General features: G+C 34.9%; 1 protein-coding gene across 4 annotated transcripts in view; it reads left to right on the top strand.

Annotated features, from left to right (window-relative positions):
• The window catches only part of LOC128994084 (protein bric-a-brac 1-like), a 244,440-nt gene extending 241,014 nt beyond the window's left edge, over positions 1-3,426 (top strand). For all 4 annotated transcript variants that reach the window (XM_054418323.1, XM_054418324.1, XM_054418325.1 and 1 more), the window contains one exon: positions 1,388-3,426. In XM_054418323.1, coding sequence (XP_054274298.1) covers positions 1,388-1,549 — 162 coding nt within the window. In that variant the 3' untranslated portion in view covers positions 1,550-3,426. The remainder of the gene's footprint in view (positions 1-1,387) is intronic.
• The last annotated feature ends 9,267 nt before the right edge of the window (positions 3,427-12,693 follow it).

Raw genomic sequence — 12,693 nt, 5'->3', positions numbered from 1 at the left:
AATGCATGTAGTACTCCCTCATTTATTTGAGGATTTATTCAAAACCAGCTTTTTATATTAAATTATGACTAATTGACAATTGTAGTAAAAGGTTTAACAACATATCAACAGTCCCGTAATTTCACTTTAATTGTGTTTCCAACTCATTTATTGTTGTTAATTAACTTTGTCATATGAAGAATTTCCATCATTTTTAAGGAGCACAATCCCAGAGATCTCACCAAATATTTATTTTTAACTACCTGTTTTCTAGACAACCTCCTAATGTTTTAAAATAATTCATACAATAAAACAAATTTTAAATTTTCTGTTCACTACAATTATTATTATTGTCAAACAGCAATGTCAAGTTGATAAGCCTAAGTTAGTTAGCGCAGCCCCAATGTTTCTTTGACTTGCATACTATCTGCAGGATGAAGCAAACTTGGAGAGAGTCCATTGATAAACGGGCTCTCTAATTGGACAAGTGTCTCTAAATATTATAACTAGAGACAATTGGTTGAAATAGTTAACAATAAGTATGAACTAAGCCCGTGGCCTTGCCAATTGAGCAAATATACAAGCATTGTGTTCCAATTGCGGCGTCTCCTCCTTCAATAACTAAATTATAACATTACTTAACTGTCTCTTCATCCATGTTAGCCATTGTTTAAATAATATCCGACAGAAGTTGTAGTAATTTTTATGGGATCTAATGGTAGCTTGAGTTTATCATGTGTCTTATATTCGTGCATAATTGTTTGATTAGTATTTTTTATTTCAACTTACATGCAACTGATGCATGTTGATTTCTATATCCTACAGTTTTTTACAGATTTAAAAAGATATTGAAAGGTAATAAATAGTTTATATAATTTTTTGAATTCTGTTTAATTTATTTAACTATTTATTCATTTATTCATCATGTGAATATCACAAGATGAGAACATGACACTACTCTGAGAAGGTCAACACCTTATCTTCTTAGTATTCTGATGGTTTTCGCTATTTGTACAGTATGTGCTTGAAACACTTCTGATATTTGTATGGTACCTATAGAAAGCTCACAAGAATAAAAAAGTATATTCTGGCAAAACTAAATAAAAAAACTTACGTGGTATCCAAAAGTTAGTACAGTATATTTCATTGTCACCGTCAGAATTTTCAGCCAAGGTTTTTGTGTTTAAATAAACTTATAAATTTAGAATAAACTCTTTTAACCCTGACCTGGATAAGACTGTTATCCCAACAATAACCCTTGAAGCCTATGCCCTTGTGTCCTATGTTGCATCAAATACTGGTGTAATTAAAAAATTAATTGAATTTTTGCTTCATTTTCCAATACAATTTCACAAAGGAGTCCATTTTAGTTGTAAACTCTTGTTACACAACTCTTGGTGTGTTACAGGTTGGCATTGGTGTGAGTGGGATGGCGTTCCCCGCCAAGCAGGAATCTTTCCCCACTCCCTTCCAAGGTGACATGGAGGACCTGGTCAAGTCACCCCCCGCCCAGACGCCCCAGGGTCCCAAGGAACAACCCCTGTGTCTGCAGGTCGACCAGCGCGAGTAAACATTCCCCCTGATCTCTGTCTCCCTTTGTTACAATAAGGCTTTATTCCTTATTTATTGTAAGATTTTGATTAATATCCTCAGACGATTTGTCTATTGTAAGATAACAGTTTATATACAGTTTTAACGTATACATATCCATCTCGGGAAAGTGAGATGATATAGTTTTTCCTTTTTTGTCAGTTTTTGTCTTAATATTATCTTGTGAAGTCGAATTGTGTATACTATACTGAAATATAGTTTAATCAAACCTTACCGACAAATTATTTCTGTTGGGCAGTATGTTTGTACGGTTTATTTATTTTACATTTAATTAAGGAGTTTACAAATTTTATTTATTAAAGCTAGTTTTATACCAAAATATGTTTAGTATCTCTGTTATGCGTGGAACGCTCCAGAGATTCTTGTTATTGTGTAAATAGTAAACTAGTTAATGTGTGAAAGGTCAAAATGTAAATAATTATTGTCATTTGATTAAGAGTATACTAATTTTTTGTATTAGTATTGACAAAATGCGGATTAAGATATTTTTATTTTATGACTGCATTTGTGATTTCTTTTGCCAAAATACTTCTGTTAAACGTAAACTATAGTATTCTCAACTTATTTAAAGTCGTATTTTTGTTAATAACTTAGTATAGTTATTTTTAATACGAGTCCTATTTTGTATTACGCTGTTCTATTACATTTTTGTTTGTCTTTTCCTTAAGGGCATCTTAGCATGTTAACATAAGTATAGTATTATTTTCAACTGCCTATAGGCTTTTAAGTGGAGTTATTAAACAAGCATGCTTTATACATCATATTTATTTACTTCCTCGAACGATCCGATTTGTTGCATAGTGTTGTTTTTAATTATGTTTCGAGATTTTATTAGCTCCGAGTGTCCAACAGGGAGTGAATGTGTACATATATAAATACGAGTGAGAATGTACATACGTGTTAGACTTAGGAAATAAAAAATGCTTCCTTGGACAGAATCTCACTGATAGAGAACATGAAAACGTGTCTCCAATACAGTCAATACTTGCACGATCATTGTATTCCGTTTCACTCGTTGTTCTATGATATGATTTTTCTGTATCAACATGCCGTATAACAGTACAGTATTCCCCAACAACATTCCATAGTAGTACAGCACATGTCTAGATTCAAGCCACGCTTCCGCCCCGATGACATTACGTAGGCATCAGCTGTTGCCGGGGTCAGTCGCGTGGCGTAGCTACAGTCCGTGTCAGTGGTGTTTGTTCCGCCCTGTAGTTTGCCCTGTAAATGCCAGTTAGTCTAGTCACTATAGCGTTTCATTCGTTCAGTTCAAAAGTTAAACGTTTCGAGGAATCGAGGGTGTATATGCCATCGTTGGACAAAAAGTTTCCTATTCGTTAGAAAAATAAAATTTAAAGCAGTGGCCTTGAATTGAAATACTCGGTTTTGTAGCTCTTAACAGATTTATTTACATCAAAATTTTGACCATTCTTGTAAATTACCCCTAGCCCGATGGATATGAGAAAAGCAATGTCAGCATTCATCAACTAGTGCCTATTAACGGGTATGTTTTATTGTAAATTGAATTTCGACTTTTTCATGTCCATAATTCCTAGGTCTCGGCTGATTGTGTTCAAGCAAACTAGAAAAAGTGCCTTCCATTTTCTGACCACTTTCTGCCACTGTTGCTTTTGTTCGATTTATCTAATCTCGTTTCGACAGCAAGGAAAACTTTTGTTTTGACATAACACACTCTACATCTGCAGGCAACTACTGTGTTTCAGTTCTTGTTAGACAGTGAAGTAAATATTTATTGCAAATTATTGGACATATTAGACTGTACCTATTGTATAACTGTGTTAGCTGCGTATATATGATGCAATAAATTGTGTACTATGTATAAAAAGTCTACTTTTTCCCCCAATGTATCCATATGCAGACTTAGGACACAGTTTGAAGTGTTACAGATTACTTGTTGTTTCACATATTATAGTTCTTAAATAAATTAAAATAATTAAACTACAAAACACTTGTCTAAACATCTAGGGGTGGATAGCCAAATAATTTTTTTCTTTATGGTCCTCTTCAAAAAATCAACAAAAAAAGTTTTGCAACTGCCTTAATTTATCTGAAATAATACTTCTATCTTCTATCACAACTTGGACATATGTGGAGATATAAATCTGCACAATAAAGTATAACTTCACTTCAGACATAAAAAAATAAAAATCCTGTTTGATACAAAACAAAAATAACAGGTTACTAACAAAGGGTAGAAATCACCGCTGGGGCAAAACCAGTGTATGTTGAATATGTTTTAAACTGTAAGAAAAAAGACCAAATATAGAAATTATTTATGTCAATGTTGAGACGCTAAACTTTTTCCTATCATTGACTATTGGATTCTATTGGGTTTGGTGTCTAGTCCACATCCATCTTTATGGACCACAGCTGTAGCCAAATTTTTATTCAAACAAAACATTTTGACATACTGCAGCAAAAACAGCCGTTTTTAATACATGTGTTGTCTTTTACTCCTTATGGAGGAAAAGGCCTTTTTAGTTCTTAGGGAGTAAAAGCATAGACTAAGCAACACAAGTAGACTCCTCATCCCATTGTACACTTTGAAGCTAGTTTTTTATGACTAGTTCATGTACGTCCACACCGATCGCTGGGGTAGACAAAATTTTGTTTCTATTATTTTAGGCTAGGGTTATTTTCATGATTTGTGCTTTACTATTTGGTTATATAACGCGGAGACCAGTTATTGTTTATGATTATATCGTTTTATTTGGTTAAATGAGGTTTTAAATGACTGAAATAACAAGAAACAAATTGTAAACAAAATACAACCTCTACAGTTGGACGTACAGAACTAACAATAAAATTGGCTTCAGCTGTTACATAAGGATGACAAATCTACTAAGGGAGTATGTTTTATCTATGTAAAAGTCAGCTGTAAACTCAGTTGTAATTGTAAACTTTGATTGCAGCATTGTAGCTTTGTTGTAATCTTGTCAATAGTTTGATTTATCGATTAGTATTATAATATACACTAACACAATCTAATAGACGAGATTGAATCACTTACTAAACAGCTGCTTGTTTGCATTTGCAAAATTGAAAACTAGTTAGAAGTCGTTTTGTGGTGTTATTGTTGGATGAAATAAATGATCCTGACTAATGAAACCGCTGATCTTAGTCAGTAACAAAGCTACACAGGTCATCACACACCATTCTCTACACTCATCCTTCACTCATATTTGGGTTAAAATACGCACCTGAGTGGCGTCCCCATCTCAATGATTGATAATTGATGAGTATTCTTGTTTCTTATTTAGTTTGTTAAATAATGAAAATGAAAATCTTTCTTTTTCCTTTAGCATGTACATGCAATAGACACTGACAACACACTATAAATAAATAATACTAGGTGGCGTTCGCAAAGGCATCCACAAAATTGAGCGGAGTCATCAAGGGTTTATTTATATTGTTTTGGTCATACTGCAGTAATACCAGTCGTTTTTAATGCATGCGTTGCGGGTCTAAAGTAGCAATTTTACTCTTTAGGAAGTAAAAAAAGTTGTTATCCTCTATGGAGTAAAAATAGTTTTTATCCTCTATGGAGTAAAAATAGTTTTTATCCTCTATGGAGTAAAAATCAGCTGTTGTCAACTCAGTTGTAAATTTCTATTATAAACGATTGCATGTATCGAAATATGTATCGATTCATGCTTCGAAATTATTTTAACCTACAGTCTACAGTCTCTGCCCATAGCGTTTTAGCTTTGCAGATACATTAATCCATTCCCACACTCAACACGCTCACCTTTACTACTTCCTTCACCACCCCCTAGGTCGTGGACCTATTTCCCTCTCCTCCCATAACATTTTAGGATTGCAGATATATTATTATAATGTAATTGCCAAAGACAGTTCCCACACTCTGCACTGCAAGCCTTACTACTTCCTTCACCATTTCCTACGTCATAGACTTGTTTCCTTCCCTTCTCATAACATTTTTGGATTAAAGATACATCAATCTAACTGCCACAGACGGTCTTCACACTATGCTCATACTTTACTACTTTCTAAGCCTTTTTCTACATCGTGGACCTGTTTTCATCACTTTCCATAGCAATTTAGTATTTTAGATACGTTAATCTAATTGCCACTAACATTCCCCACACACCGCACTGCTAGCCTTTACTACTTCTTTCACCATTTTCTATGTCGTGGGGATGCTTCCATCCCTTCTCATAGCATTTCAGCATTGCAGATACATTAATTTAACTGCTACAAACGGTTTCCAGTTCTCACACTCCACACTGCTCACCTTACTAATTCCTTCACCACTTCATACGTCTCGGACCTTTTCTCTACCTTCCCATAGCATTTTATGATTGCTGATACCTTATTCTAATTGTCATAAACAGTTCCTATACTCCGGGCAGCTTGCCTTGACTACTTCCTTCATCACTTCCTACGTTGCGGACCCGTTATCCTCCCTTCCCATAGCATCATGGGATTGCAAATACCTTAATACAATGGTCATAAGCAGTTCCCACACTCCGGACAGCTTGCTTCCTTCATCACTTCCTACGTCGCGGACCCGTTTTCCTCCCTTCCCATAGCATTTTATGATTGCAGATACCTCAATCTAATCGTCATAAACAGTTCCAACACTCCGGACTGCTCGCCTTTACTACTTCTTTCACCACTTCCTACGCCACGGAACTGTTTCCCTCCCTTTCCATAGAATTTTATGATTGCAGATACCTTAATCTAATTGTCATAAACAGTTCCTACACTCCAGACAGCTTGCCTTGACTACTTCCTTCATCATTTTCTACGTCTCGGGCCCGTTATCCTCCCTTCCCAGAGTATTTTATGGTTGCGGATATCTTCATCTAATCGTCATAAACAGTTCCCACACTCCGGACTGCTCCCCTTTCCTACTTCCTTCACCACTTCCTACGTGACGGACATGTTTCCCTCCCTTCCCATAGCATCATAGGATTTCAAATACCTTAATATAATGGTCATAAGCAGTTCCCACACTCCGGACAGCTTGCCTTGACTACTTCCTTCATCACTTCCTACGTCGCGGACCCGTTTTCCTCCCTTCCCATAGCATTTTATGATTGCAGATACCTTAATGTAATCGTCATAAACAGTTCCCACACTCCGGACTGCTCGCCTTTACTACTTCCTTCGCCACTTCCTACGTGACGGACATGTTTCCCTCCCTTCCCATAGCATCATAGGATTGCAAATACCTTAATTTAATCGTCATAAACAATTCCCACACTCCGGACAGCTTGCCTTGACTACCTCCTTCACCACTTCCTACATCGTGGTCATGTTTCCCTCTCTTCCCATAGCATAATAGGATTGCAAATACCCTAATCTAATCGTCATAAACAGTTCCCACACTCCGGACTGCTCGCCTTACTACTTCCTTCGCCACTTCCTACGCCACGGAACTGTTTCCCTCCCTTTCCATAGAATTTTATGATTGCAGATACCTTAATCTAATTGTCATAAACAGTTCCTACACTCCAGACAGCTTGCCTTGACTACTTCCTTCATCACTTTCTACGTCTCGGACCCGTTATCCTCCCTTCCCAGAGTATTTTATGATTGCGGATATCTTCATCTAATCGTCATAAACAGTTCCCACACTCCGGACTGCTCCCCTTTCCTACTTCCTTCACCACTTCCTACGTGACGGACATGTTTCCCTCCCTTCCCATAGCATCATAGGATTTCAAATACCTTAATATAATCGTCATAAACAGTTTGCACACTCCAGACTGTTCACTTTTAGTACTTCCTTTAACACTTCCTACGTCGCGGACCTCAAGCTAGTGTCGTCATTTGATTATTTTATTATCCATACCACCGTTTATGTTCTAATATCTGTGGAATAATGCTATCAGCTATTTATTTATCTACTGCATTCAAAAGTCAACAGCTGATCATATGTTTTTGTTTATGTGTCAAATACTGCTTCCATAAGGATTACACTGAAACTTTGAGACCCAGTGGGGCGGATTCCTGAGAGTTATTTTTAACGCCATATAGATGTTGGCACTCACCGATATGGTCTTTATCACCATCCAAAATTTGAAAACGATTGATTCAGCCGTCTAGGAGGAGTTTGCGTATTACGAAATGCATAAAAGTCGACGTATAAGAGCTTCGCTCGCTTCGCTCGCTCCGCTCAATAAACTAGACTCCCTCTTATCCGGACACCTATTAACCGGACATCGGTTTAATCGGACTAAACTCTTCTGAAATTACCGTTATCGTTATCTCTTTAACCGGACAATTTTTATCAGCACATCAGTTTAACCGGACTAGATTGGCAGAAAGTGGGCGGTACTGAAACAACTGTTCTCGTAGGAAAGATTTGAGACTGGTAATCATGTGTCTAAATACAATGCTCTACTAAATTTAAGTCAAATACTGTATAAAGTATGCATTTAAACAGTCTGTTTTAGCGAGTTTTTGGGTACGTCGGTTTAACCGGAAAAACCGTTATCCGGACTGGCCTCGGTCCCGAGGAGTCTGGATTAGAGGGAGTCTACTGTATACATGTTTTCAGAAATCAAAAAGTACAACACAACATAATTTTGCAATATATGACAAAAAATATAAAAAATATCTAGTTCATCACACGGACAAAACTGTATTTTCAACCCCTGGCTCATTTTCCTGAAACTTAAACTTGGGTCGAAAAGAGTTTCTTTATGCCCTAGTGATGAAATATACCATGAATGAGCATCTTATAGTCATAGTCATAGTCATAGTCAAAGTTCTTTATTCATTTTTTGTACATAGTTTGTACAGTAAATAGCGTCATATATAATACAATACTAAATCTAATTAAAATCTACTATTTACAGTTAACCAAGCAAAAATGAAAAGTAATAACAAAAATATTTATATCTACAGTAGGTTATATCTGGGAGGTGGAAAATTCTTCTATGGAGTAAGGGGCCAGTTGTATTAAATATTCTTTCAGCAATTTCCTGAACTTATTTAAATTATTTTCTCTTCTTATGTTTTCTGGAATATATTTAAGAAAAGTATATCCTGTGTAGGTTGGTTTCTTTTCAAAAAACTTTAATCTATGTGGCAGGATAACCTCATTTCTCTTTCTAGTATTATACGAATGAGCTGGGGACTTAAAATTGATAGTTGTACAATTCTTTGCAATGAGAGTAGTTTCAATAATATATTGCCCGTAAACAGTTAAAATATTTAGATTTTTGAAATGTTCTTTTGCTGGTGCATCATACTCTAACTTAAGCATGATCCTGATTGCTCGTTTTTGCTGTTTTAATATTTTTTCCAAATTTAAATTTTTTGTTGAACCATACAGCGCTATGCAGAACAATATATGAGAGTGAACATGGGCGAAATAAATATTTTTTAATGTTTTCAGATCACAGTAATAAGACATTTTAGATAATGCGTGAATTCCTGAATTAATTTTGCCCAAAATTTTATGCACATGTTCGTCCCAACTCAGATTTTGATCTACTGTCAGTCCCAAAAAATTTATACTTTTTTCGTGTTCAATGTTATGGTTATCATGTATTATTAAAGGTTCTAGTAGTATTTTACTTTGAGCTGTCTTGAACATTACAAATTTAGTTTTTTGTGGATTTAAAAGTAAATTGTGATTTCTCAAATAGTTTCCAAGGTTTTCCAATTCAATGTAAGAACACACTTCAGTTTCTTCTTGTGAGGCAGTTGATAAAATGAGATTTGAATCATCAGCGTAAAGACACAACTTACTATTAAGCTTATAGATTAATGCGCTGTTTACTCCTCTCAGGTAGCAAAGAAAAAGCAAAGGCCCAAGAATTGATCCTTGAGGTACTCCAAACCTGATTGGCTTACAATTTGATGATATTTTAGTAATTTTATTATATTTAGTTAAGTGGGAAATTTCTACATACTGAGATCTATCATGGGGGTAAGAACTGAACCAATTTAAAGCATTTTGAGAGAGACCAAGAACCTGAAGTTTTTCTATTAGCTTTGAATGTCTAACACTATCAAAAGCTTTTGAGATATCCATAAATATACCTGTTGTAAAATTTCCTTTGTCTACTGAGTCTATAACAGACTCAATGAAAGATACAGCAGCACTAACAACTGACCTACCATGTCTGAACCCATGCTGGTTATCATCCAATAAGTTATTTGTTTCCAAAAATTCAGATAACTGCAAATGCACTGCTTTCTCAAATATCTTAGAGACAGATGATAGTACAGATATTGGTCGGTAGTTTAAAACGTCTGCTGTATCATTCTTTTTGTGTAATGGAATTATTTTTGCAAGCTTTAATTGTTTTGGAAATATGCCTGATACAAAGGACGAATTTATTAGATGACATAAGACTTTACTTAATTTACTTTTAACAGCTTTAATTACTGTCACTGGCAATTCATCATGACCATATGAATTTTTATTTTTTAAAGATTCTATAATTTTTTCCACCTCCCTTTCATTTAATTGTTTAAATCTAAACTTAGGTTTTACAGTCAGATGACAGTTTGAGTTAATGATTTCATCTTCCTTGACAAAGCTACTGTCACTACTTTTATCTACGTCTGTTACACTATTAATGAAATGATCATTAAAGGTATTCGAGATTAAGTGTGGGTCAGAAATTGTTTCAGTACCTACTTTAAGATTAAAATTAGAAAATTGTTTTTCCTGCTTATTCCCAATTTCAGAGTTAATTATACTCCACACTGTTTTTTGTATGTTTGAAGAATTATTAATTTTACTGTTGAAAAAATCTTTTTTTGTTTGGATTAGTTTAGTCTTATAATCTTTCTTTTCCTGGTCTAACTGATATTTCAATCTACTATTTTTATTCTTGCGATACTCCTTGGTTAGTTCTATTATAGTAGTTCGTTTGGTTTTTAAGTCCTCTGTAATCCAAACTTGTTTTTTATTATTTTTTGTGATTAACGTTCTTGGAAAAGCTAGATCAAAATAATAAAATAATAATTTGTGAAAGTTATCATATTTATCCTCCACAGCAGCGTTATATACATCAGTCCAGGTTTCTTTAGACAAAAAAGAAGGAAAAAGGTCAATGTTTACTGGTGAAAACTTGCGTATTTCTTGTTTTTTAGGACGCCCAATATTTTTTTTTAAATTGTTTGATTTAATTTCTAGTAACTGACCGTCATGATCAGATAATAAGGTTATTAGACCTTCTACCTTAATTTTAGATGAATCTATATTTTTTATTAAAAAATTATCAATAGCTGTTTTTGTGTTTTCTGTAACCTTTGTAGGAAAATCAACTAGGTATTTCATATTATGGCTTTTTAACATTTCTTTAAATAATTTGTGTTTGTTATCATTTTTAAGTACATTAATGTTAAAATCCCCTGCTACAACCAATTTGTCACATTTCTTATCCAAATACTCAATAAGAATACTTAACCTATCTAAAAATATGCTTACAATTGAATTAGGTGATCTGTAAATTCCTACTATAATATACTTTTGTTTATTTATAATAAAGCTACTGGCACAAAACTCAAATTGCATATCTTCTAACAAAACATCACTCAGTGACTCAGGCACAGTCATCCCCCTCAACTCAAACTCCATATTTGATAAAATCATAACACCACCTTTAGATGTATTTTTTCTTGCAAAATATGATTTCACTGTGTAACAATTATTAATGTTAAGACGGTTGATTTCTTCCTCTTTCATGGCGTGTTCTGTTAATATTATAATATGAGGTTTTATTTCATTGAGTGTTACTTGTAAAGAATTGATTCTGGAAGGTAAATGCATGATATTTTGATGAAAAATTGAAACTGAATATTTGAACTGTGCTACTTTATTGGTGGAGTCACTTGATGTAACAAGTTTAAAGTCTTGTGAGGTGACTGAACCATAGAGCCACTGAGGCTTGAACATACTGGATCACTCATAGCACTATCACTGTTACTCTGCTCTAGCGCCTCCTTATATGAGAGGTCGCCGGGTGCCACAATCACTTTTACACATTGGCTTGCTGTTGTTGAAGTAAGGTGAGATGGTACAGGGGTGACGGATGGAGTAGGTGTCTCGGTGTTGACAGTTGCAGAATCAATGGCAGTCTCCACAAGATCAATGACATCAGCGACAGGTTCAATGGGTATTGCTTCAGCTTCAGTAGAAATTGATGTGTTGGTTTTAGGTATCTCGCTTACTAGTTGTTTCATCCGCAGCATGAAGTCCTTGTAGGTTAAACCGTTCTTTAGCATCTGAAGAGGTTTGTGCGAATAACAAACTATAGTGACCTTAGCTTTAGTACTTTTTTGAAAATGAAGGATGTTATTTATAAAGTGATCTGGACTTACTTTGTCTCGAATACAGCCCATTGGGGAGCATATTAGATGTCTTAGCCCCCTGTTTTTGAAATCTTCGGTAAGGTCTTTGAAAGCAACATCATAGTTAGTTTTGTCCGGTTTTTCAAAATATCTTGATTTAGTTATTAAGCTGTAGATAGAGGCACCATTAGGGATATTTTGTGCAGCAAGGTGATTGGTTAGACAGTGGTGTGTTTGTGGTTTTCCAAAGCACGCTTTGAAAACAATTGCAACCCCTGCTGTCATGTTTCCAGGGTCAGACAAATCAGCAGAAATGCTATGACCGAATCCTACAGTTTTATCATGCTTATAGCATCTAATGACCTCTGCCATATGGGTTTCTCTTATTTGTATTGGCTCAATCAAGTTTTTAAATGTAGCACGTGTTGACTCTTGTTTTCCTTTGCTTGAAGAAAGTCCATCGTAAGCATTTGTAGATAATATTCTTGACAAGGTGTCTCGTACTACAAAACCTAGTTTTTTTTTACCCCTTTGATTTAAATGAAGTCCATGCTTTGTAAAGTGGATGTTTTTAAACCTGTTGCCCTCCAGATCAATGAGATGAACGTTTTTTATTCTCTTTGTTATTGATCCAATAAAGTTGTTCATTTCGTCAATTTCTCTGTGCACTGGATCCATGATGTCAGCATCGAACCTCCTGGGAACAGTTGTGATAATAATATTATATTCTATATAATGATATAGAATTGTTACTATCAAAATTCTATTTTCCCTTTTTAATTGCCATACTTTGGC

The sequence above is a fragment of the Macrosteles quadrilineatus genome, unplaced genomic scaffold (genome assembly GCF_028750875.1).
Source record: "Macrosteles quadrilineatus isolate MER2022 unplaced genomic scaffold, UCM_ALF_1.0 Scaffold_5__1_contigs__length_97177068, whole genome shotgun sequence".
Lineage (NCBI taxonomy): Eukaryota > Metazoa > Arthropoda > Insecta > Hemiptera > Cicadellidae > Macrosteles > Macrosteles quadrilineatus.
This window is presented reverse-complemented; position numbering and strand designations above follow the sequence as displayed.